Here is a 27,560-nt window from a genome sequence, read left to right on the forward strand (position 1 = left end):
AAAAATAGTTATAACTAGATGATATGATACTGGTCATGTCTGTTGGCAGGGAAGTTTTTTCCTTAAATAACATTACATAATTTTATACGATCGGGTATGTCTCTGTTTATAGGAACTCTGCTTTTAACAACAATGTGTTACAGAGCTCATTTAATATAAGGCTTTGTAAGTTTGAGGATTGAAAAAGTTTGCTGCACCGATTTATTTTCAAGAAAGTACTGCACCATATTAGTTTGTCACAGATGTCATGAGCCCTAGTTCCTTTCGAAATCATTGAGCCTCATTGATCTGGACATGAATTTAGTTATTTGGAAATCATTCACAAACATTCACACAAGAAATATGGCATTTATATAAACCCAGTTTCAGTTTGATTTAGCTTATTAAAACATTCTGTAGGGCGGCACGGTGGTGTAGCGGTTAGCGCTGTCACCTCACAGCAAGAAGGTTTGGGTTCGAGCCCCGTGGCCAGCGAGGGCCTTTCTGTGGAGAGTTTGCATGTTGTCTGCGTGGGTTTCCTCCGGGTGCTCCGGTTTCCCCCACAGTCCAAAGACATGCAGGTTAGGTTAACTGGTGACTCTAAATTGACCGTAGGTGTGAATGTGAGTGTGAATGGTTGTTTGTGTCTATGTGTCAGCCCTGTGATGACCTGGCGACTTGTCCAGGGTGTACCCCGCCTTTCGCCCTTAGTCAGCTGGGATAGGCTTCAGCTTGCCTGCGACCCTGTAGAAGGATAAAGCGGCTAGAGATAATGAGATGAGATGAGAGATATTGTTCGAAATTAGACAAAAAATAATTTGGACATTCAGTAGTGGCTTTATTAAAGATCAGTTATGGTGTTTTAGTATTTAATTTGCCATCCTTTGTTTTGCAGACCTTCTTGTCACAGAACATATAACTTTTGCATATTTTGGCAAACGTTAAAGAGGTGAACAGAAACTGTTTCAGTGGAGTCTTTTTGGAGAATTCCATGAGGAAAAGGGGTCAGAACAAGCAAATAAAAAAAAATGAAATGGAAAAAAAATGGTTGAGAGGAACTGTATTGTGTTATTGTTGCATGTTTTCTACTAAAAATAGAATAGAATAGAATAGAATAGAATAGAATAGAATAGAATAGAATAGAATAATCTTTATTGTCATTGTACCGGGAGATACAACGAAATTGAGGGTGCTCCCACAGAGCCACCATACACCAGAAATAAAATGCACATAAGAGACACAGGATATACAATAAAAAACGTCAGGGAATAAAAACATCAGGGAGTTAATTATAGTCTCAAAATTGAGACATAAAATGTGCAATTTGCAGATAAAAAGCAATAAATATAAAGTACTTAAACAAGAAGCGGAGGTAGATTTGTTGGTTGTTGGGGTGGAGGTGTTTATGTGAGTCCGTTTGTGAGAGAGTGTGTGTGTATGTGTCCATTGTTGTTGGCAGTCCTGATGGCCCATGGGAAGAAGCTGTTTGTCAGTCTGCTGGTGTGGGACTTTATTGACCTGAAGCGTCTCCCCGAGGGCAACAGATCAAACAGGGGGTGGGCAGGGTGTGAGGGGTCTCCTGTGATGGCCTTGGTTCTTCTGAGGCAGCAGGATGTGGAGATGTGTTCCAGGGTGGGCAGAGGGCAGCCGATGATTTTTTGGGCGGTGTTTATGACCCTCTGCACCGCCTTCCTATCCACAGCTGTGGACCCTGCGTACCAAACACCCAGACAGTACGTCAGCACGCTCTCCACAGAGGAGTGATAGAAGGCCAGCAGCAGCTTAGTGTCCAGGTTGTTCTTCCTGAGAACACGCAGAAAGTGCAGCCGCTGCTGAGCCTTCTTTACTAGGGCCCTGATGTTAAAAGTCCAGGTGTGGTCAGCGGAGATGTGGGTGCCCAGAAACTTGAAGGTGGTGACAGTTTCCACCCGTTCTCCATTTATGAGGAGGGGGGGTGGTCCTGTCTTTTCTTCCTGAAGTCCATGATGAGTTCTTTTGTCTTTTGGACGTTCAGGGTCAGGTTGTTCTCTGAGCACCAGAGCGACAGTTTCTCTACCTCAGCCCTGTACGATGTCTCGTCCTCACCACAGATGAGTCCAACCACGGTGGTGTCATCCACATATTTTATAATGTGGTTGGTTGGGTGGGTTGGAGAGCAGTCATGGGTGTACAGGGCGTAGAGTAGAGGGCTCAGAACACATCTTTGAGGGGACCCAGTGCTGAGTGTGAGTGTGGAGGAGTGGTGGGGACCGAGTCTTACAGTCTGTGGGCGACTCATCAGGAAGTTTTTAATCCAGTTGCATATGGAGAGAGGAATCTGTAACTGCATGAGTTTGTTGAAGAGAATGTCCGGGATGATAGTATTAAACGCAGAGCTGTAGTCCACGAAGAGCATCCTCACATAGCTCTTCTTGTTCTCCAGGTGGCTCAGCGCTGTATGGAGTGTCAGGGCGATGGCATCCTCCGTAGACTGATTTGCCCTGTATGCAAACTGGTGAGGGTCGAAGGAGGGAGGGAGGCAGTCTCTGATGTGCTGGGAGACCGATCGCTCTAAACACTTCATGATTACAGACGTCAGGGCTATTGGTCTGTAATCGTTGAGGCTATCTATGGCAGGTTTTTTGGGGATGGGGATGATGGTGGAGGCCTTCAGACATGTGGGGACGGTGGCATGTGTCAGGGAGAGGTTAAAGATCTTGGTGAGGATCCCTGCCAGTTGGTCTGCACATGCTTTAATCACCGCCCCTGGGATACCATCCGGACCAGCAGCTTTCCTGGGGTTCACTGCTCTCAGGTTTTTCCTCACCTCGTGCTCCAAGAGAGAAAGAGGTGGGGTGCTGGAATCAGGGGGAGGCAGTGATTGGAGGTTTGTGGTGGTGGTCTCAAACCGGGCAAAGAAGTTGTTCAGCTCCTCTGCCAGTGTGCTGCTGCTGGGGGAGGCGGGAGGGGTTTGGCCTTTGTAATTGGTTAGGGCCTGGATGCCCCTCCACATCTGTCGTGGGTTGTTGTCCTCCAGGTATCCCTCTATTTTCCTCTTGTAGGAGTCCTTGGCCTGTTTGATGCCCCTCCTCAGATCAGCTCTGGCGGTGCTGTAAAGAGCTCTGTCCCCCATCCTGAAGGCCGAGTTTCGGGCTCTGATCAGGGTCTGGACTTCATTTGTCATCCAGGGCTTCCTGTTTGGGAAGACCCGGATGCGTCTTTCCTCTGTGACGTTTTCTACGCAGCATTTGATGTAGAAGAGGACAGACTCGGTGTATGTGTCCAGGTCCTGATCCTCAAGGATGCTCCACTCTGTGCAGGCAAAGCAGTCCTGCAGTTGGAGGAGAGCATTTCCAGGCCAGGCTTTGATGGTCTGAGTGGCTGGTTTAGTTTGCCTTCTGAGGGGGGTGTAGGCTGGGAAGAGGAGCAGAGAGAGGTGGTCTGATTGTCCAATGTGGGGGAGGGGGGTCGCTCTGTAGGCATGTTTGATATTTGAATAAACATGATCAAGTGTATTTTCTCCCCTAGTTGCACACTTGACGTGCTGGTGGAATTTGGGGAGGACAGACTTGAGACATGCTTTATTAAAGTCCCCAGCGATGATGTGAACGCCATCCGGATGAGCCCTCTGATGTTTGTTTACGATGTGTAGCAAAAGGCCGAGTGCCGTGCTAATGTTAGCATTGGGAGGGATGTAAACAGTGGTCACGATGGCTACCGTTAGCTCCCGTGGCAGGAAGGAAGGTCGGCACTTGACAGACATGGCCTCTAGATCCGGTGAGCAGTGGGTGTTGATTACCTTGCTGTCTGAGCACCAGTCCTCGAGCACGTAAACACACAGTCCCCCTCCTCTGCTCTTACCGGAGGCTTCGTTCCGGTCATAGCGGTGGATGGTGCGGCCTGCTAGTTACACTGTAGCGTCGGGGATTAGCGGGTGTAGCCAGGATTCACTGACGATCAGCAGGCAACACTCACGGATGAAGCGGTTGTATGTGATCTTGGTCTTATGAAAAGTTTTCTTGGTCTTATGAAAACTTGGGTTCAGACATACTTGGTAAATATGTAGATGGAAATTCAGATGAAATTCAGTGGGAGTGCATATAATCGTCAAATACAGGATGTCTCTCCACAAAAATGTTTAGCTGACTTTTTCCCTAAATCAGGTGTTTTAATGCAAAAAAATACAAATCCTGGCAGTAATTGCTTGTGCACAAATGGCCTCAAGCTCGTGTGATTGTCTGATAGCATCAGAATGTGCCAAAAAAAAAATGAGCTGTCTATTTGTGATGAAAGCACTGCAGTTTCTAATTGGGGAACAAATATTGCTTATTTGGCCTAAATTTGAGTCCCAAAAATCATACCAGTGCACTAAAGAGCGGGGCAAAATTGCACACTGTAAGTTACAGTGGTGCTTGAAAGTATGCGAACCCTTTAGAATTTTCTATATTTCTGCATAAATATGACCTAAAACATCAGATTTTCACACCAGTCCTAAAAGTAGATAAAGAGAACCCAGTTAAACAAATGAGACAAAAATATTATCCTTGCTCATTTATTTATTGAGGAAAATGATCCAATATGACATATGTGAGTGGCAAAAGTATGTGAACCTTTGCTTTCAGTATCTGGTGTGATCCCCTTGTGCAGCAATAACTGCAACTAAACGTTTCCGGTAACTGTTGATCAGTCCTGTACAAAGGCTTGGCGGAAATTTAGCCCATTCCTCCATACATTACAGCTCCAACTCTGGGATGTTGGTGGGTTTCCTCACATGAACTGCTCACTTCAGGACCTTCCACAACATTTCAATCGGATTAAGGTCAGGACTTTGACTTGGCCATTCCAAAACATTAACTTTATTCTTCTTTAACCATTCTTTGATAGAATGACTTGTGTGCTTAGGGTTGTTGTCTTGCTGCATGACCCACCTTCTCTTGGGATTCAGTTCATGGACAGATGCCCTGACGTTTTCCTTTAGAATTCACTGGTATAATTCAGAATTCATTGTTCCATCAATGATGGCAAGCCGTCCTGGCCCAGATGCAGCAAAACAGGCCCAAACCATGATACTACCACCACCATGTTTCACAGATGGGAAAAGGTTCTTATGCTGGAATGCAGTGTTTTCCTTTCTCCAATCATACCACTTCTCATTTTAACCAAAAAGTTCTATTTTGGTCTCATCCAGCCACAAAACATTTTTCCCATAGCCTTCTGGCTTGTACATGTGATCTTTAGCAAACTGCAGACAAGCAGCAGTGTTCTTTTTGGAGAGCAGTGGCTTCCTCCTTGCAACCCTGCCATGCACACCATTGTTGTTCAGTGTTGTCCTGATGGTGAACTCATGAACATTAACATTAGCCAATGTGAGAGAGGCCTTCAGTTGCTTAGAAGTTACCCTGGGGTCCTTTGTGACCTCGCCAACTATTACATGTCTTGTTCTTGGAGTGATCTTTGTTGGTCGACCACTCCTGGGGAGGGTAATAATAGTCTTGAATTTCCTCCATTTGTACACAGTCTGTCTGACTGTGGATTGGTAGAGTGCACACTCTTTAGAGATGGTTTTGTAACCTTTTCCAGCCTGATGAGCATCAACAACACTTTTTCTCAGAAATCTCCTCAGAAATCTCCTTTGTTTGTACCATGATACACTCCCACAAACATGTGTTGTGAAGATCAGACTTTGATAGATCCCTGTTCTTTAAATAAAACAGGGTGCCCACTCACACCTGACTCTAATTTCACCTTCAAATTTACGGCTAAACCTAGAGGTTCACATACTTTTGCCACTTACAGATATGTAATATTGGTTCGTTTTCCTCAATAAATAAATGACCAAGTATAATATTTTTGTCTCATTTGTTTAACTGGGTTCTCTTTATCTACTTTTAGGACTTGTGTGAAAATTTGATGTTGTTTTAGGTCATATTTATGCAGAAATATAGAAAATTCTAAAGGGTTCACAAACTTTCAAACACCACTGTAATTACTCACCTCACTCTGCGGTAGCTTGTTAGGGGGGTGGGGGGGCAGGAAAGCTGGTAAGAGTAGATTAGATTGTATGATAAAAAAGCATCAGATACGGTCTACAACATTATACTTCAGAAAGTCACATCAAACTGTGACACCAAGCCAACCACCTCTTCAGTCTTTCCCATGCTTGTAGCTGAATAAAAAAACAACACAGACTGGGCTCGAATCACAACAGAGCTTAATTTTGATTGACAGCACAGTAAAGTTAGCACATTAAATGAACAGTAACACAAAACAATGTGGGCGGCACGGTGGTGTAGTGGTTAGCACTGTCATCTCACAGCAAGAAGGTTCGGGTTCGAGCCCCGTGGCTGACGGGGGCCTTTCTGTGCAGAGTTTGCATGTTCTCCCCGTGTCCACGTGGGTTTCCTCCGGGTGCTCTGGTTTCCCCCACAGTCCAAAGACATGGAGGTTAGGTTAACTGGTGACTAAATTGACCGTAGGTGTGAATGTGAGTGTGAATGGTTGTCTGTGTCTATGTGTCAGCCCTGTGATGACCTGGCGACTTGACATCAATTGCCTTGACCAGAAGTGTAAAGTGATTAAAAGTAAATACCTTTCAATGAATAAAATTGATCGATTTCCTGTATCTTTGACTTTCACATTAAAATGCAATTAAATTCTACACATTTCTTCACAGCTGATTTTATTCAAGCAAAAACTGAGTAAAATCCAATTATTAAATCATTCAAGTTGGTTGAATTCAGCTGAATGTGATTCCAAACTGCATGAAGTCTTTATTATTTACAGGTTACTATTATTTATTAATTAAATATTAATTAAGCCCTGTGATGACCTGGCAACTTGTCCAGGGTGTACCCCGCCTTTCACCCATAGTCAGCTGGGATAGGCTCCAGCTTGTCTGCGACCCTGTAGAACAGGTTAAAGTGGCTAGAGATAATGAGATGAGATGAGAATATTAATTAACCCATATCCCAGTTTTTACAGTGTACAGGGGAAGCCCACACAATTGGAGGGCTGGCCCATCAAAAAAAGCACATTTTAGTGAGGTATATTACACTGCAGTTTTCTTCATTCATCACAAAACTAGATGTGTGTCCAATGGAGCAAAGATGCCCCTGGCTGAGCAGTTTGATAGAGAATGTAATTGTTGCTTTTGGAAAATTTCCTGAATGTCTGTGTGTCACATCCAGTTTGATTCACTAAAAAGTTATGCAAGTTCATATTTTCAAATCTATGACCCAGTTTAAAGTTGCATGAATCTTGAATCACCTTTGGTGGGTGTGGATGGATAACAACACCCCAAAAGTTCCCTGGGCAAACCTACAAACCGTATTTGGTGGCTGAGCATCAATATCAACACCCAAAAAGTTATGTGAGTTCATATTTCCCGACTTCTGACCCAGTAAAAAGTAGGTCAAATGTAGGTCAATCTCGCCGCCGTTCGAACTCGTGCTATGTCATCCCCAGATAGACCCCAAAATTAAATTTGGTGCACGTATGTCAATTTTAACTGTTGTGTGAGCGTTCTGGATGGACAGATGGACGGACATAGTGAAATCATGATGCTCCTGCTGACTAAAGTCAGGCCAGGGGGCATAATCAAAAAAGAGCTCTCCCAGAGTAGTAAATTTAAGAATCATTATGATTGACCTTGCTCAGCAACCAGTGTAAACTTTTCTGTGCAATGTGCAGCTGTGTAGCAGGCTAGTTCAATAAAGCATTCATTTACCTCTCAGCCACACCATACTTTTCCCACCTGTCACTCATGTACACTGTTATCAGGGGATATAATAAAATGAAACGTTATCCAGTTTCTGTCTCTTGCACTGTCAGAGTGGAAATCACACTCATCTGAAATTTGAAGAGCAAAACTGCAGTTCATTTAGGAATACATGTTGGAATTCAAAACAGTCATTTTTTAATCGCAATAAAACACTTTAAACATTGTGGTTGTGTATCTTTTATCATAGGAATTAAAATAGGCCTGGTTTCCTTTTCAGTCAGTCAGAATACGAGGGCTTCCCTGCAAATCTTACCAATAAAAATATTTTGAATATAGACACGTTTATCTCGTACTTTCTATTACTAGATTACAATAAACCAAATATAAGATTATTAAACTTGTGATATTTCTAGGCATTTAATTAATTTCAAGCTATATGTTTTCTTACTTTTTTGGTAGATATGTTTGCAAGAACTAAATGCTTAAAATTACAATTTTTTTATGCTAAAAGAACAAGACAAATTAACTGCTTGAAATGAGTAAAAAAATCTAGAAATAAGTTTAATTTTACTTTTGATTTATTGTAATTATCATAGGAAATAATCGGAAAATAAGTATCAAGTTATGTTCACTTGCTAACCTGTCAGTGTTGTTGTTTTACTGTAGAGTTATGTGTAAATTAGATGATTTAATAAATCTGATGCAGCACAGAGCTGTTCTGGCTATATCTTCTATTAAACATGAATAAACATGAATAAACATGAATTTAATCAGACAGACTATTATAATGGTTCTCCTTACAGATAAGAAATCTTCGCTGAAATTAAACTTAGCTAAAATAATAATAAATAAATAAAAATAAATAAAAAATTGTGATTTGTAGATGTTCCCTCACAGTTTAACATCCTAATCCTATATAACTATGGGTAGCATTATGTTTTGAATTCATAAAAAAAGTTAGGTTTGACATGATAGGCCTGCAAATATTACCAATTAAGCTGCCACTAGTAAGATTTAATAAGAAAAGTTGCAAAAAAAAAAGAAAAGCCAATCCATTTGAGTTAGCTTAACAGCATTATAAAACAGCAGGATTTAATTTCATTGGTGTGATTTCGTTGAAATTTATTATTCTGCACAACTCAGTGCATTTTGTGAAAGCTTCTTTGTTGTGTACATTTTAAGCCTATAGTTTGGTGAAGGTCCTGAAATGTCTTGATTTTATCTGCTCGAGTTGTAACTACAGGAAACAACTGACATTTGTGATGACAATACAATGTGTTGTGAATGGGACACAAGTAGGCTTATGCCAGGATCAGATTACATGATATTTTTGTCTTTTCATGTTAGTCACCATGTCAGTTTCAGCCATTATCATCTCTCATATTAGCCATCATGTCAGTTTCAGCAATCACAGTCATCATTCCTTCAATAAATTACAAGTTGGACCCTGTCCAATCATCATTCATATCCTTGAGTGACGTCGGAAAGGAGGGTCAAGAAATTCTCGATCATGGCCATGAAGGAACATGTCGCAGAAAAGGAACAAAATTGTCAACATCAGGCTGACATTGAACACTTTCTGCAACCATTTAAGCTCTTTCCAGTGACTGCTGGCATTTGGCATTTCTTTTCAAATTTTTACCCACTCAGTTTTCCCCAGGCCCACCCCACTGTTCAATTTCTGGCCAGGGAACATGTTACTAAAAAATGTGCTTTCACATGTGTTTTTTTTTTTTTACATGAGCTCATGTTACTTACATAATCATGTTATAAATATAAATGAAAAATGTACATGATTTTTCTGTAAGGAAAGACACTCTTGTGCACTGTAGAGTATTGTAGCAGCAGGACTGAGAAACTCTCAGATAACTACAACAGTGCAACTCCCTCCCTGCAGCAACCAATGGCATGATGAAGCTGCGCTCAGGTGCCACCCATTTTCAGTGTGTAAAGCAGGGAGTGCCAGTTGCAGCATAGTCCGGGAGCCAAAGGCCCAAATTTGGCTGAACCTGGCTTCGTCGGTTAAAGTTTTTTTTTTTTGCTGTTTGTTGTTGTCCAAGGTCTACTCATTAAGATAAGAGAGGGTGCCCGGTGATATCCCTTGGGCAATTCCGGATATTGGCCCTTTATTGTTGGATGTGCTGCAGTCATAGCCTAAATTCTGACATTTTGACATTCTTCACTTTATGTTCACCAAAGTCTATATATCATACTTATTTTTGTGTTTGTTAACATAATAGGATGAGTTTAAGGCCTGGGGGTGGGGTTCCAGCCATGGTTGGGGGTGTGGCCATGCAATTGGGGGCGGGGCTTATACCAAAAATCCCTTTATTACTCTATTACTTTGGTTGTTAATGCGAGCCTTAAATTATTAGGCATACACTCCATTGTCATCCTTGTGTTTACTTCTGCAGGGGCATATGAGGGACACAATTAGCTAATTCAAGCCAACTTGTGTAGCTATCTTGCTAACTCTGTCAGTCACACTGCCCCCAAAAGATCACAGCACGCATAAGCTAAGCAGAGAAACTATTTGACTGTAATCATGAAAGAGCAGTGACATGTACTCACTGCTCACCAGTGAACTAGACCCATAGTTTCACAACACTGGCTAGCACACCCAACTCTCACCTAGTAAATGCTAGTCACTGATTTTTTTAAGCTAATACATTAAGCTAATAGATTGCTTATTTTAACGATATTGACTGTTGAAATAGTAATGTCCCTGGTTCCCTAGTAAAATTCAGGGCACTGTCCCCGATTATCATCTCAAAAGTCTGTTAACCTTACCCTCACCCCCACTCCAAACCACACTGCTTGTGGACTGAGAGTCATGTGCACTAGCCAGTCCACTGACTAGCACGACTTTTAAAACGTTGGGCAGTAAGGTTTCCTTAAGCTAATACATTAAGCTAATAGATTGCTTATTTTTATGATATTGACTGTTGAAATAGTAATGTTCCTGGTTCCCTAGTAAAATTCAGGGCATTGTCCCCGATTCACCCCCACTCCAAACCACACTGCTCTTCCACTGACTAGCACGACTTTTAAAACGTTGGGGAGTAAGGTTTACTTAACATTCTCCTCTTTACTAGCTGGCATCCAGTACATAAGCATATTTTTACAGACACTAAGCAATGGCAAAGGGTTTAGAGGTTTTTTTTTTTCATCTGAACTCTTAGTTCTTTCCTTAAATAGTTTTTGTGTTTTGTGTGTGTGTTTGCATACTGTATGTAATTATTTTACATAATTATTGCTCATTAGTGTGTGTGCATGTGTATGTGTGTGCGCGTGTGCATGCATGCATGCATGCACGTACATGCTTTATGTACTGTAGTTCTTGTATCAAAATTGTTAATTTTGCAAATTTATGAAAGGGTCAATTACACGTTTGACTAATTTGAATGACAGTAAAGCGTGAATACTGTACAGCCAATTTGGTTAATTGAAAATCAGTATCTTTTGCTATTCTTGTGTGTGTGTGCGCATGCTGTATATGCCATTTTGCATGCTTGATATATTGCATACTGTAGTTTTATAGTGGATCACTGGTGTGAGTGTATATGCATGCTGTATATAGTTCTATTGCATGCTGTATATAGTTCTTTTACATAGTGGATCACTGGTGTGAATGTATATGCATGCTGTATATATTTCTATTTCATGCTGTATATACAGTAGTTCTTTTACATAGTGGATCACTGGTGTGAGTGTATGCATGCTGTATATAGTTCTATTGCATGCTGTAGTTCTTTTACATAGTGGATCACTGGTGTGAGTGTATACATGCTGTATATAGTTCGTTTACATAGTGGATCATTGGTGTGAGTGTATGCATGCTGTATATAGTTCTTTTACATAGTTATTGGTCATTAGTGTGTGTGTGTGTGCATGCTGTATATAGTTCTTTTGCATGCTGTATAGTTCTTACATAGATATTGATCATTATTTTGTATTAACTGTAGAGTTTATGTAATACTTGTATAAAAATCGCTAATTTGGAAAAGTTATGAAAGGGTTAATTAATCCACATTTGATGTATTTGAATGACAAATATAGAGAAAAATGTGAATACCTATCAGACACAGCCAACTTGGTGCATTTAATATCAGTATTTACACTGATATTATTTTTTTTGTAAGTTCTTCCATTATTTGGGCATATAGGGCATTAAAGGGTTAATATATTAAATTGCCCAAGGGATATCACCGGGCACCCTCTTAAATCTTGAAGAGCTACCTCAAATCTATAAGATAAAGCAAAAAAAAAAAAAACTTTAACCAAAAATTCCGGGTCCGACCCCATGGCTCCCGGACTAAGCACTCACACACTCTCACACATACACACGCACGTCCTGCTACTTTTGTGGATTACTGTTTTTATGGCAATGTTTCTAACCTACTTTTTAATAACCACATTTTGTACTACTGTAAGTATTTCACATCATTCTGGGGATGAAAAGGGATTTTATGTCTCTCATTATCATTAGTGTTATAATGTTAGTCATGTAAAACTCTTCGGAAATTTCCTTTTTGGTAAATGCTTGGCTGGAATTCCCCAGCAACCACAACATTACATTGATTTTCCCTTTTTTAAATTATTTATTATATTTAATTTTTTCATTAAAAATATTAATTTTTCTTTGTTTGTTTGTTTGTTTGATTATTTTGATGTTCTTATTTTTTATGGATATGATTACGAATGTGTGATTTGTATTTGTGCATAAATAGGTAATCTGGGTTCAAGCTGATAAAGGAGAACTGCAAACGCTCCGTCGACAGAAAAGAGAATGGTTCATCCCTCCAACGACGCTGATGGAGAATGTGGATTATACCAATCAAGAATTCATTATGAAAGTGAGCATTTATATTAATAAGACAACTTTCTTGGAGGTTATGTTTTTGCCTCAGTTTGTTTGCTTGTTTGTTTCTTTGTCCGTTTCCAACATACCTCAAATAGAAGTGGTATTTCAAAATAGATTTTGATGAAATTTTGAGGAAAGGTGGGCCATGGGCAAAGGAACAATTGATTAAATTTTGATGCAAATTCAGATCTGTGGCTTGACAGAAGTATGCACTCTACCGAGTGCACTTCTAGTTAATACATGACATCACATTTTTACTTATCATGAAGATAAAGTAAAGGTAAAACTAGATACAGACTGTGCCTCAAGTCACAGTTTTTTGCACTAGCTGTTACAAACCGGAATGTCAGGTCACCATACCCTATAGATTCGGAACGGTAAGAGACATGATACTTAGTGACAAAAAGTTGCACCCCGCCACCCTAAACATTTTTTTTTTAATCATGAAAATTAACAATTATTAGTGATTGAAAAAAATACCATTTTGCATGGATCATTCCGGTTTGGTGATCCAGATCTCCACTGAAAGGCATAGCAACATAATCCAGCCCAGAGGTATTCTTCATGTGAAATTTGGTGATGACTGATTGAAAACTGAGGGAGAAATAGTGTCCTAAAAAATCATACGAGAATAATAATAATAATAATAATAATAATAATAATACTAATAATAATAATAATAAGAGGAAGAGTAATGTACAAAGATCCTCAGTGAGAGTCATAATTTGTGCCAGCGCTGCAAGCACAAATTAATTGCACATGAAGGGAAACATTAAAGTGCATCCAGGTTGTATTGCAATTCTGACAATAAATCGTTTACAGGTGCAAGAAAATTAGAATAACTTCAATCGCTTTTTTTTTGTTTTAATGCTGTTATGAATAATGGAGTTCCTCCTTTTGCACTCACAGGCTCAGTTTAGACTTTAGATCAGAGTTTGGATTTTCAAAGTAAGATTTAAATATAAAAAGTGAGCTGGTCACAATTGAATTTAAAATGGGGAATTTTACCCATTTTTCAGAATTTGTGGTAATTGTTTGTTACCAAATATTAAGAGCCTCAAACAAGGATTTGGCCTTATGTTTATGTACATGATAATCGTCTGGTTACTTCTGTTTTGTTGTTATTTGTGCTCAGCACTGGTCCAAATGTCTCGAGCTGATCAAATCGTAGTCTACAAGTTTAATTATAGTTTATTTACATTTAGTCGACTTGCTGTGAAGAATCGCCAAGTACACGGACATCAAGGAAGTTGGATTCAGGTTCATCATGAAATAATTGTTTCGACTTTGACACCGACAGCAAGTTTAGTATTAAAATGGTTGATTGCAAATGACAAAATATTTCTAGGATTTTATTTACAAAAATAGTTATAACTAGATGATATGATACTGGTCATGTCTGTTGGCAGGGAAGTTTTTTCCTTAAATAACATTACATAATTTTATACGATCGGGTATGTCTCTGTTTATAGGAACTCTGCTTTTAACAACAATGTGTTACAGAGCTCATTTAATATAAGGCTTTGTAAGTTTGAGGACTGAAAAAGTTTGCTGCACCGATTCATTTTCAAGAAAGTACTGCACCATATTAGTTTGTCACAGATGTCATGAGCCCTAGTTCCTTTCGAAATCATTGAGCCTCATTGATCATTTTCTGTATGTGGCATGAAATAAACTATCTGTTCACCATACTTAACATTTGATCTAGGGGGTTTGTGGTGACATGCTGTGTTGCCAAACATCACACTGTGCATGATGACCAAACATCTCCATCTTGGTCTCATTAGTTGAAAGAATATTGTTCCAGAACTTTTGTGGTTTGTTCAGATGCAATTTTGAAAACCTAAGTTATGCTTTGTATCCTTTTGAGAGAAGGAGCTTTTTCCAAAACACCTTTCATGAGCGTCATATTGTTCAGTCCTTTTCTGTTTGTACTGTCAAACACAAACATTTAATGTGCTTACAGTGGCCTGTAGGTCACATGATGCAGCTCTTGGGCTTTTATTTATATCTTTGCACATTAAATGGTCTGATGTTGGACTAAATTTGTTGGGATGCCCACTCCTGGGAAGATTGACAACTGTCTTGAAGGCTCTCCATTTGTAAACGATCCTTCTCACTGAAGAATGGTGGATTTTGGATTGTCTGAAGACGGCCTTGTATCCCTTCCCAGATTGATGAGCCACAGCAATTGCTTCTCTGAGGTCATGGCTGATGTCCTTTCTTTTTTGCATGAAGTAGACACACACCTGTGTACTCCAGAACACCAAACTATCTGAAATTCCACATTTAAAGAGGTATTCACACTTCTTAAGAATTAACTTACTCAGGGGCGTGTCTAGGATTTTTTTCTTGGGGGGGGGCCAAATAGGGTCACAATCTGTAGAGGGGTGGCATATTGTATTGTAGGGGTGTAACGATACACAGAAATCACGATTACCTCGGTTTTGGGGTCACGATTCGTTTCGGTACAGTATAGGAATAACATGTTAAACCATTTGCTTGCTCAGCACGTTGTTTATTAAACCAAAACTCTGTCACACATGATCACAGTAGCACAAATCACGGACAAGTTTCCTCATGAATATTTAAAATCCTTCCCTAACCACCCCAATCATGAATGAGTACCCTCTTGAATATTAAAGAGCCACTGCACATGTAGTGGCAGCATGCAATCATGGCCTATGTAAACTGACTGTAGGCTCCCGTTCGATACAGCACTGTATTGAACCTAACGTTCGATTTCGAGCGGTTCGGTAAATGTACTTGTACCTTTACATCCCTATTGTATTGACATAAAATGGTTTAAAGTGTCCTATGACAGCCTCTGATTTTAGGTGATGACAATAATAACCAGTAGACTACATTATAAGTAATATGACTTTATTGATGATTAATTAGTGAGATAATTATTACTGAGTTTATTAACACATTTAAGCACAATTTTACAAAAAAAATAGAGTAAGTACTATTGGCCCAGATCAATGAAAAGATTAAACTAGCCAATAATATATAAAATAGCAAAAGTAGCTCAACCATCTAGGCCTACAGCAGCAAAAAGAAACATAGGCCTAGCCTTCTTATTAATCCAAAATATAAGAGTAAACAATCACAGACAATTTCCTAGACAATGAATGCTTCATTTCTACATTTTGTAGTACACCAATGTGGACTTATTTTAGCTGTATACGCCTGTTTCCGTGACTGTGAGCAAAGCGTCCAAAAAAGTCATCTAGGTTCAACAACCTTGCCCTTCTCCTCTCAATACTGAGCACTCCAAGGTTACTAAGTCTGTCATCAGTCATTGTTGTTCGCAAATGATTTTTAATAAGCTTTAGTGCTGAGAAGCTTATTAAAAGACATTCAGCCTCAACGCGATGGGGTGATATTTTTTGACGAGGCTACTGTCTGCATGTGGGGCTGCGTGTTTTTTTTTTTTCCCCTTGAGGGACGTAGCCTAGTTCAGGCGGCTGCTCAGGACACCGACCTGACTCAAGTCAAATCTATCAGGCTGTGTTAGAGGTGTGCCAAAGGGAAGTTTGTTTATGCGCGAAAAAGTTACTGTACTTAGATCCTCTTTGCACGAATTCATTCCTGGAGAAAAATGAGAATGAATGGGCTGAATTCGGTACTCGCACATGTGCGACCTTTCTATTTTCCTGCTCGAACCGTCTTTTTTGGGACCCATACGCGAGTACATAACTGCACAGCCACACACGGACTGGCCATTGGGAGTAGCGGGAGTTTTCCCGGTGGGCCGGTGGTTCAGTGTGGGCCGGCGGAGAAAAAAAAAAAACAGTTGCGCGCTGGCCTTTAATATGATAAGCAATGTTAACAGTTTCTTAAAGAAACTGTTAACATTGCTTATCATATTAAGAGGATAGTTTCTTTAAGAAACTGTTAACATTGCTTATCATATTAAAGGCCAGCGCGCAACTGTTTTTTTTTTTTTTTTCTCCGGGTTAATATGATAAGCAATGTTAACAGTTTCTTTAAGAAACTGTTAACATTGCTTATCATATTAAAGGCCAGTGCGCAACTGTTTTTTTTTTTCTCCGCCGGCCCACACTGAACCACCGGCCCACCGGGAAAACTCCCGCTACTCCCGATGGCCAGTCCATGTGTGTATGCTGATAACATACTGTCGAGCTAATGTTGCTAACGTTAGCTCCTTAACTTCAGCTACACAAACGTTACCTAATCACCTGCGAAATTCCCAATACATTAAACACTAACATTCACACTTTTTTCACACTTTGGACATTCTCACTTACCTTAATTAATCTTTGTGTTTAACCACCACAGTGGTGGTGTTCTCAGGAACCATACCAGCTTGATGAACATGAAAGAGGTCCAACTTCTTCTGTTGTGATTGGATGAAATTGATGTTCTTCCTGTGCGGCCAATAACCTATTCGCAAAAGCAGTTATACTGTTGCGTACAAAATAATTAAAAATAATATTGCCCAACATCAAAACACTTTTAAATTGTACTTTTATACATATACATGGAAAAATAAATTTTGCAATTAATTAAACCCTCCTTTTTTCTCCCTTACTGAGGTGGGGAGGGGGGGCCACTTAGGGTGGCCAACCAAATTTCAGGGGTAGCCAATGCCACCCCCGGCCACCCCGGTGGCCACGCCCCTGAACTTACTCTTATGCATTTCATTGGTAACACCTGGCTGCTAATTACTCTCTTAATGATTGCAAACTAGGAAGGGTGTACTGATTTTTTTTTTTTCTCACCTGGGTTCTGATTGTTGGTTTACTTTTTTGGGGGAAAAGGTAACATATTGAAATCTGTTGTGCATTTTGTGGTTATGTGTTTGTTGATTTGAAGTTGGTGAGGACCACCCTCAAACTTTAGTTGGTGGCTTCTTTCTTGGAGGTGAATCTTTCAGTTCATGGCAATGTAAAAACTCACTTGACTGTGAACAGTGTTACAGCATCTTCCAATTCATGGCAGGCCTGTGCCTTGGTGGTTCCTGGGTTGATCCCGACTATCTGAACCACCTTCCTCTCAGCTGAGTGTCACAGTTTGAGTCTTCTTAAAGCAAAGTGGCTTGGCAAGGTGGCTACACCTCCCAATAACTTGTACTTGGGTACATACAATTCTTTGAATTGATGATCTAAGAGTCTGCAATTGTTTAGAAATGGTTCCAACAATATTCATTTGTGTAAATCTATGGTCCTCTTTCTAACATTTGCACTGAGATCATTCAACTTTCCCACTGTACTGTGTGTTGGTCAGTCCAATGAGTGCTGTCAAACAAACGCTTTTTATGTTGGCACTGAGAAGCTACCACCTGTAATCATTCAAGATCACAAAAAGTAAGTTAAGAGGCCTTGGCCGTGGCAAATTAAGACATTTTGGAATTTCAGCACCATTGAATTCATAATCTAAATAGGTGTGCGTATTTTTGGCCCTGTATGTATAATTTTGACCTTGTGTTTATTTTAGAAAACCCAAAATAAATTAAAATTTCTGCATCAAATTATTTTTTTAAGCTGTATGTTGTACAATTATTCTGCCACAGAAAAGACATTGATATCCCTGCATGCAAACGTCTGACCTCAACTGTAAAATCATAGAATTGAGGGGACCTTCTTTTTTTCCATTACTATTGGCCCATAATGGCATGTACTGAAGTACTTTATTCCTTTTATACCACAGCAATTTGCCAACAATTACAACCTCACCTCAGAAAAAGTTGGAACGGTATGTTGAAATTAAAACTGAAAACAGTGTTTTATAAGCAATATTTGACCTGTCTCACACTCAAAAAAAAAAAAAACAACAGCACATTATTGATGTTTTACCTCATGAATTTTATTTTTTTAAAATAAGCACTTGTTTCAATTTTGATTCTGACAGTACATTTTTTTTCAAAAGAGTTGGGACAGGAAAGCATTTCCCATTTTATAATGTTGCCTTCCTTCTCACAATACTTAAAGATGTTTAGGGACTGAAGACACCAAGTGCTGAAGCATTTCAGGTGTTATTTTGTCCCATTCTTCCTGCAAGCAGGTCTTAAGGTGTGCAACAGTATGGGGTTGTTTTTGTCATATTTTTCTTTTCAAAACTTGCCATACATTCTCTATTGGGGACAGAGGGCACACACCCTCTTCTTCTACAGCCATGCCTTTCTACTCTGTCCATAATGTGGTTTTGCATTGTCTTGTCAAAATATCCCTGTAAATGTTGTTGTCTTGAAGGCAGAATATGTTGCTCCAAAATCTCAATGCACTTTTCTGCATTAATGCTCCATCACAGAAGTGTAAGTTACCTTTGCCAAGGGTACTGACATGATGCCATACCATGACACACCCTGGCTGTTGGACTTACTGCTGGTAACAGTCTGGACAGTCCTTTTGACTTTAGTCTGGCGCACACGGCATCCATTTCTTCCAAAAAAGACCTGGAATACTGATTCGTCTGACCACAATATACATTTCCACTGTGTGATGGTCCATCCCAGATGCCTCTGAGCCCAGAGAAGTTGACGGTGCTTCTGGACACAGTTAATACAAGGCTTCCTTTTTGTTCAGTAAAGCTTTAACTGTTATTTACGGATGTAACTTTGTATTGTAGAGCTTGCCAAAGGCTTGACAAAGTAATCCTGAGCCCATGTGGTTCTATCAGCTATATATGAATGACAGTTCTTGATGCAGTGTTGTCTGAGGGATCGAAGATCACTGGTGTTCAGATTGAGCTTGTACCCTTCCCCATTACACATCAAAATTCTTCCAGAATCCTTGAATCGTTAAATTATATTATGCACTGTAGAGGGTGAAATATCCAAATCCCTTCCTATCTTTCTTTGAGGAACATTGTTTTTCAACATTTCAATAATCTTCTCATGCATTTGTTGACTAACTGGAGATTCTCATCAAATCTTTGCTCCTCAAAGACTAGGCCTTTCTTGGATATTGATTTTGTACCAAATCATGATTACAATCACCCGTTTCAAATCAAATCATGACTTAATTGTTTGCCTCATTACTAGCCCTAAATTGCCTCCGTCCCAACTTTTTTTGGAATGTGTTGCATGTATGAAACACAAGAATGGATGTATATTAACAAACAACATGAAGTTAACCAGACAAAACATGAAATATCTTGGGGTCATCCTGCCTGCGATGAAATATAAGTCAAAGTTAATTTTAAAATAATTGTTTTCCTTTGTTTATTTGCATTTTCCATTCCATCACTTTTTTTTTCTGGTTTGGGGTTGTACATTTTTTTTTTTTTTTATTAAAGAATGGCAAATTATGTATAGTTTTACTTGTTAACTTCTTTATAACAAGTTAATAACTGTCATCACTTATGCTTAAAAAGCTATAAACCGTCAGTTCAGCATTAGTTTTTCTTTTTACAATTAGAAAAAATGCAGCTCTTTATGATACACATAAACTACAATGAGCAAACTCTTCTGTCTTGAAGGCTTTCCCCATGGCAGAAAACTTCAAGATTATTTACAGAGATGGTTACAGCATTATCCCCTAACTGTTAGAGTGAGACTAGAGACTCCATAAATGTTAATTTCACACCAGGAAACATCAATATATGAACATATGTTAATTATTAGGGGCTTTTTTTTTTTATTTTGCTGTTGCTACAGAAACTATAAAGTATTAGAACGAGCATGTTAATATAAACTTGTGATTTCTTTTGCAGCCTGCAATTCTGTTGCAATACAAAATTAACCAATACCTTCTCACCAGTCAGAATTGAGAATGGAACAGCGTTGTATTATAAATACATTTATGAAGAAGACTCACAAGTCAGTAAAATGCTTTGAAGAAGAAGAAGAAACCTTTAATTGTCACATGCACACTTCAAGCACAGTGAAATTCATCCTCTGCATTTAACCCATCTGAAGCAGTGAACACACACACAGAGCAGTGGGCAGCCATACTAGAGCACCCAGGGAGCAGTCAGGGGTTAGGTACGGTACCTTGCTCAAGGGCACTTCAGCCCAATGCCGCCCCACATTAACCTAACTGCATGTCTTTGGACTGTGAGGGAAACTGGAGCCTACAACAGGTACAAATTAAATTATGTTGCATTCATCTACTGTATATATGAAATTGTATGTGTTTGATTTCAGATACGATCGGATGAAGAGACCAGGGAAGATATTAGATATTATCTAATAGGATCTGCGGCGGATGAAGGATTATTCACCGTCAACCCAAAGAATGGCTATGTCAGGATCCATGGCATCTTGGACAGAGAGAGAAACGCGATTTATGAAGTGAGTGTATCCTCTGCATAGCTGTGAGCAACATCACATTTTCTGTAATGATCATGAAGGTAGTGATTTATTTGAATTATTCAAATGTTAAGTAAAAAGCTATTTATTAATTTATAGTAAGAATAATGCAACGCAGTGGTTAGCATGGCCACTCCACAGCTCCAGGGTCCATGATTTAATCCTGAGCTTGGGTTACTGTCTGTGTGGAGTTTCACATGTTTTCCACATGTCCATGTTCCTTCCAGGATCTCAGGCTTCCTCACACTATTCAAAAACTTGGTCTTCAGTGGATTGGCTACTCTAAGCTTCCCATACGTGTAAATAAGATATGTGCTCCATGTGTATTCACACCTTGTGCTCTTACCAGGATGAAGCAATTACGGAAGATGAGTGAATGAATGAATGTGCTCATCAGCAGCTTAACATTAAAACAAATGAACATTTGTATTCACTATCAGAAACCTTTCATAGCAAAACCAAGAAAAAAACAATTTTCTACAAATCTCTACCTTATAGTATGTTTACTGTAAAGACAAAAAGTGTTGTTGTTTTTATTTATTTTATTTTGCTTGACTGTTTGGCAGGCAACTGTCTTGCATGAACTTGTCCACTATTCCAGGGCTTCTTGGACTTTTGCAGCCAGGGACCCATTTAAATGTACAAAACAAATAATCCAAGCACCTGTTCAAAGATTCAAAAATTCATATTATATATAATATATAAAGATTTTTTTTTTTTTGGTGTGTATGCACTGACTAAAAGCAGAACTCCCAATGAATTTTAACACTTGCCCACTGGATAATGAAAGTTGTATCTTTATTTACATAAGATGGTTGGCTTTTTATTCTGCAGTTATTTTTAATTTGCTTTATAAAAGATAGCATGGGATTATTTATTGACACATTTTACATGTTTATGAGATACATACGATCAGGTACCCTGTGGAGGCACACTTATGTCGTTCATATGCATGTACAGATGTCATACGATCGCAAAAGCCATCAAAAATCAGGTTGATGCATTCCCATATTCTCTGAAGTATGGAGGTTCTGCTTTGCACATAGGGAGTTCCACTATGATGATGATGATGATGATGATGATTTAAAAATAATTTGTTTCCAACCAAACTTAAGTGGTCTTTAATGATTTAAGAAAATAGTGATGTGTTTGGCGGCACGGTGGTGTAGTGGTTAGCGCTGTCGCCTCACAGCAAGAAGGTCCGGGTTCGAGCCCCATGGCCGGTGAGGGCCTTTCTGTGTGGAGTTTGCATGTTCTCCCCGTGTCCGCGTGGGTTTCCTCCGGGTGCTCCGGTTTCCCCCACAGTCCAAAGACATGCAGGTTAGGTTAACTGGTGACTCTAAATTGACCGTAGGTGTGAATGTGAGTGTGAATGGTTGTCTGTGTCTATGTGTCAGCCCTGTGATGACCTGGCGACTTGTCCAAGGTGTACCCCGCCTTTCGCCCGTAGTCAGCTGGGATAGGCTCCAGCTTGCCTGCGACCCTGTAGAACAGGATAAAGCAGCTAGAGATAATGAGATGAGATGAGATGATGTGTCTGTGGTGCAAGTTTCATGCTCTGCTCCGGACATCCACTCCGGAGATTACGAATCTCTCATGCCAGCGCCGATCCGAATCCGGAACGGGAATCCCTTCATGCCTGCATTCACTTCCTGGTTTTCTCTGCTGTTATAAAAACACCATTCATAGACAGGAACTTTGCTGGACGCTTGGAAGGCAAAAAAAAAGGAGGTGCGAAGGGCTGGAGAACACGGTAATCGGGGTAAACGCGGAAGGTTTGAACTCTAAAAACTTCAACTGTACAGTGAATGTAAAGTGGACAATGGCAGAAGAATCAGATGGTTATAGACAAGATAAAGAGGAGGTGGATGATGATATGTTTTGGGAGGAAGTGAGGAGAAGGCAAGTGAGACGACGAAGATCAGATGGTAGCAATAGTAGCGGATCTGTAGAAACAGTTAAGAGAAGTAAACCTATGAGTAAACCTGGGCCCTGTACTACGAAGCGGGTTTTCTGGCTTACCAGGGTAACTTCGAGAGTAACTTGATCACGTGCAGCGTAACTTCCCGATTAACCCATACTACAAAAGTTGGCTATGTTCAAACCGAGGTATGCTGCCATGGCAACTTGCGCTGCATCTCAAACCTGCTCATCTCAGGTTATGTTCTTGGTTAACCCAAGGTTTCCGATTAACCACACCCTTTTTAAACACCACCTCTCCACCGACATTTCCTCTAGAGAGAATGCCAGCGTACCTGGATGACCCGTGCGATATCGGAGCGCAGATTAGAGATGGGATTTATGGCTCTTTGATGGGATCCGCATCTTTGTGATCCGTTCTTTGAAAAGAGCCGTTCAAAAGACTGGCTCATTTGGCTCTTTTTAAATATTTATTCAGTTTTAAGAAGACAGCGTCTAAAGAAGCCAGATCCCTCTGCTTAGACAGTGACATCAATATTTCTGGACATACCTTTTATATAAAGCAACCTAGACTTACGTTATTGTAACCCCTCAATGCTCATAAATAACCATTAAAAAACAATGAGGGCTTCAATGAATGTCCATGCAGAACGGCTTTTCTGTAAAAAAAAAGAACCCACTCAAGAACATAGTTATCAAGAACGCAAGAATATTTTATAGAAAAACACTTGTTTTACAAAAATATTTAAGTCTGAGATACAAAATAGATACAACTACAATAAATATAACACAAGAACTAGTTATCACACAAGAACATTTTAATAGAAAAAAACAAACTTTCTATATTAAAAATATTGAAATTGTAACAAAAATAGATACAACTAAACAGTCAGATAAATAGATAAAGTTATAACAAGAACACAAGATTATTTTAATAGGATAAAACAAACTATTAATGCAAAAAATATATTATTATTAGAAAAATAGATACAACTAGACAAACAGATAAATAAATAAAATGCACAAAAATAGAACAAACAAAATGACGATAGAATAAATTAAATGAACGTCCGTGCAAAGTAGTTTTCCCACAATATTATCATTAATATCACACAACAACATTATAAACTATATACAAAACAACTTGAACTATTAGGCAAACAGATAAAACTTGAATAAATAAAAGGCAAATGAATGCTTGCTTGCACGCGCACACACACCATTATGAATGATGTTTTTATATTTCATTTTCACCTGTTGCCAGGTGCGTTTGGCACTGCTGTTGCCTCTGAAATGTTCACAGGACATACACCAACTTAGTCAAAGGGACTGAACAGTCAGTCATCCTAATTCATGTGACTCTGTGCACATATCAGCTTAAGTAGGCTACTCCATGAATTTACCATACCAAATTTTATTCAGGATTTTTCGGACATTAAACAAGCTATATATGACTGGGGCCACGTCGAAGGACCATTTTCTGTGACTTGTGATTGATCATGAAGCTTTCTCTCATCCTGTACTTCTGTTCTGGAACATGTAGAAGGGAGAATGTACTTACTCATTTACCCGATCGGCAATCCGTTGCCAACATGCTTGCTGCTCCTTAAGGCCTCTGCATGCTCTTGCGACAAGGCTTTCGCAGATAGCTTTTCGCAGACAGTTGTAATTTATCGTTTAGCGGGGAGTAATAGGCGTGCGCGATGTTATTCACCGGCACAACGCAAGGGGGCGCGAAGTCGCTAGGAGTAGTTGGTGGGTGTGGTTAGTGGAGTGTTTATCCTCCGGTTACTTATAATGACTAGAACTTTTTTTTTATTATAATGACTAGAACTGGAGTCGTATAGATGTACGTACTTCCTCACTTCCTCAATCAACCGCTCTTCGTGCTGCTCCATCTTCGCTCGTGTTTTTAAAAATGCCGGTCGTGAAAACAAAACAAACCGGGAAAGTAGGGAACCGGAAGTGCGTGTACAGCGGATGTAGAGTGGACCAATCAGAGCCCTCTTGTCTGCGGCGCTGTCTGCGAGGTTTCTGCGGTGGTCACAATTTCTGGGAGGTGCGCGCAGAGCGTCTGCGAAGGTGGGGGGGCTACGCAGACACTGTCTGCGACGCTATCTGCGAGGACTGGGTTGTCAGCATAAATTGGCCTTTATTGGCAGCTGCTGTGTTAGATTTTGCTCTTAATGTTGTTTTGAACTCCTCGTAGCTTTGCATTATGACAGCGCATTCTTCCTCCGTGAAGTATAGCAACCGTGCCATTGTGAACAGTGGTGATTTGTGCTGATAACCTCCCCTTTAACATGAACGCGCATTAACCCTGATTAGGTTAAACCAGGTTCAACAAATCAACTTCATAACTGGCGTCGTAATACCGTTTAACCCCAAACAAGATAACCAGGTTTTGTCAACCCCGGTTTAGCGGGGGAACCCTGGGTTACTTCTGGGTAGGTTAACCTCCGTTCGTAGTACAGGGCCCTGATAAGGAACCAGCTTGGAAAGTTATCATAGTTTTTGAACAACAAGGGCCAGATTTACACCCCATTCATGTCACCAAAGCCATAGAAAAAGAAATAGGTAAAATCAATCATGCATGCTTCTTAGGAAATGGAAGACTAATGATTTTTGTGATATCTGAAGATCAGAGAAGGGAAATCTTAAAGAAAACATCACTAAATACATATAAAATAACATCACACGTCCCAGGAGCAATAGATAAGAAAAGAGGAGTTATAACAGGGATTCCAGTTTCAGTATCCATTGAAGATATTAAGAATAACCTGAAAGGAGGAGAGATAGTGGATGCAAAACGACTCACCAAAGGTAAAGAGAAAACAGAAAGCCTATCGATTTTACTTTACTTTAAAGATGAAATGCCTGACAAGATACAAATGGGTTTCATGTGCTACCCAGTGAGAGAATATATTCCTCCCCCTTTGCGATGTTTTAAATGCCAACGATTTGGACATGTAGCAGCCCAATGTAAGGGTAAACTTAGATGTGCAAAGTGTGGAGAAAGACATGAATATGGGAAATGTGGAGAAAATGTTCAGTTAAAATGCTGCAATTGTGGAGGTCAGCATAGTGCTGCTTATGGAGGATGTGAGAGGCAGAAAGAAGCAAAGGAGGTCCAGAAATATAAAGTAACTTATCAAGTCTCATATGCAGATGCATTAAAGGAAATAAATAAAGCTAAGAAAGACACGAATGCTAATAGAAATGTCTCTCCATCAAAGCAAGTTTCTTGGACTCCAATAAGTTATGCCCACAGCTCTAGCTTTGTAAGACAGAATGATGATGGGACCAATATGTCTCAGCTAACAAAGGTAGGCCTAACAAAGTCTAACCCAGAGCCAAAATGTTGTGAATGTAAAACACACATTACAAATGACACCCTTTTGATTAAGGAAAATGAATTTATTGCATTCATTTGTACCATAGTAAATGTTACAATGCAACACTCTAGTAAGAGTGACCGAATTAGATCAGTTGTAAAAACTGCAAATGATTTTTTGGGTATTATAACTAAAGCTGATGAAATTCATGAAATGTTAAATAGCAAGTATGGAGAGTCACAAGTTGGTTAAATGCCTAATGGTTTTTATCATTCTCCAGTGGAATGCAAGAAGTCTGATTGCAAATGGACAGGAGTTTAAAAGGTATGTTGAAGAATTAAGCAGTAAACCAGATGTTATATGCACTCAGGAATCATGGTTAAAACCACATTTGGATTTTGTCTTAAAAGGTTACAACAATATAAGACAGGATAGAATAAAAGATAGAGGAGGAGGGTGTGTGACCTTTATCAAAGAAGGGATATCATACAGACATTTAAAAACAGCTGAAGAGCATGAATGTATTGTGAGTGAAATTTTTAATGGTGATAATGGCAAATATACAATTGTTAATTATTATAACCCATGTAAAGCCTTAATAAATGGGCTGTTGAAAGATATTTTCAAAAGATCTCATAGAGAAATATGGTGTGGGGACTTTAATGCCCATAACAGTCTATGGGGAAGTAATTATACAGATCTGAATGGGGAAGTTGTAGAAGAAATGATAAATGACAGAATGCTTGTATGTTTAAATAATGGTACTGGTACAAGGATAAATGTATACAAAAATAAAACATCATGTATTGATCTAACTCTGGTAGACAGGAAATTAGCCAGTATATGCGAGTGGGAAGTTGATCTAAATACAAGCATTGGTAGTGATCACTTTCCAATATTTTGCAGAGTAGGAATTGAATTGAAAACTGAAGAGAGTTACATACATCACAAGTGGAATTTTATTAAAGCAGATTGGGAGAATTTTTTATATAGTTGCAATAATGAAATGAAAAACATGCCAGAGAAAGATCAAACTATAGATCAGGTGAATAATAATATAACCATTCCTATTATCACTGCAGCTAGTCAAAGTATTCCTATCAGTAAAAGTCAGAAGAAAAAAGTGAATGTCCCATGGTGGAATCAAAAGTGTCAAGAAGTCATTAAAGACAGAAACAGAGCTTTCAAAATATTGTGTAAAACATTAACTATGGATAATCTTATGGAATACCAAAGGAAAAAAGCTCTAGCAAGGAAAGTGATTAAACAAGTCAAAAGGGAATCTTGGAGACAGTTTTGTGCTACAATAGGTAGGGAGACAACTTTGAATAAGATGTGGATGATGGTTAAAAAAATGTCAGGCAGGTATAAGCCATCAAATATTCCTGTGTTAATTAGTGACAAGAATTTACAAGCTATATCAGACAATGAAAAGGCTAATATGTTGGCTAAAATATTTGCAGACATACATAAAGGAGATCATCT

General features: G+C 39.4%; 2 protein-coding genes across 4 annotated transcripts in view; one reads left to right on the forward strand and one right to left on the reverse strand.

Moving 5' to 3' along the window:
- The window catches only part of LOC132880299 (desmoglein-2-like protein), a 352,687-nt gene that overhangs the window by 89,108 nt on the left and 236,019 nt on the right, over nucleotides 1–27,560 (reverse strand). The window lies entirely within an intron of this gene.
- The window catches only part of LOC132879931 (desmoglein-2-like protein), a 123,315-nt gene that overhangs the window by 13,792 nt on the left and 81,963 nt on the right, over nucleotides 1–27,560 (forward strand). For 2 of the 3 annotated variants that reach the window (XM_060913758.1, XM_060913767.1), the window contains 2 exons: nucleotides 12,409–12,534; nucleotides 20,656–20,802. In XM_060913758.1, coding sequence (XP_060769741.1) covers nucleotides 12,409–12,534; nucleotides 20,656–20,802 — 273 coding nt within the window. Of the gene's footprint in view, nucleotides 1–12,019; nucleotides 12,108–12,408; nucleotides 12,535–20,655; nucleotides 20,803–27,560 lie in introns of those variants that run through there. The other variant, XM_060913775.1, reaches the window with a different exon arrangement.

Source organism: Neoarius graeffei, chromosome 1 (genome assembly GCF_027579695.1).
Source record: "Neoarius graeffei isolate fNeoGra1 chromosome 1, fNeoGra1.pri, whole genome shotgun sequence".
NCBI classification, from domain to species: Eukaryota; Metazoa; Chordata; class Actinopteri; order Siluriformes; family Ariidae; genus Neoarius; species Neoarius graeffei.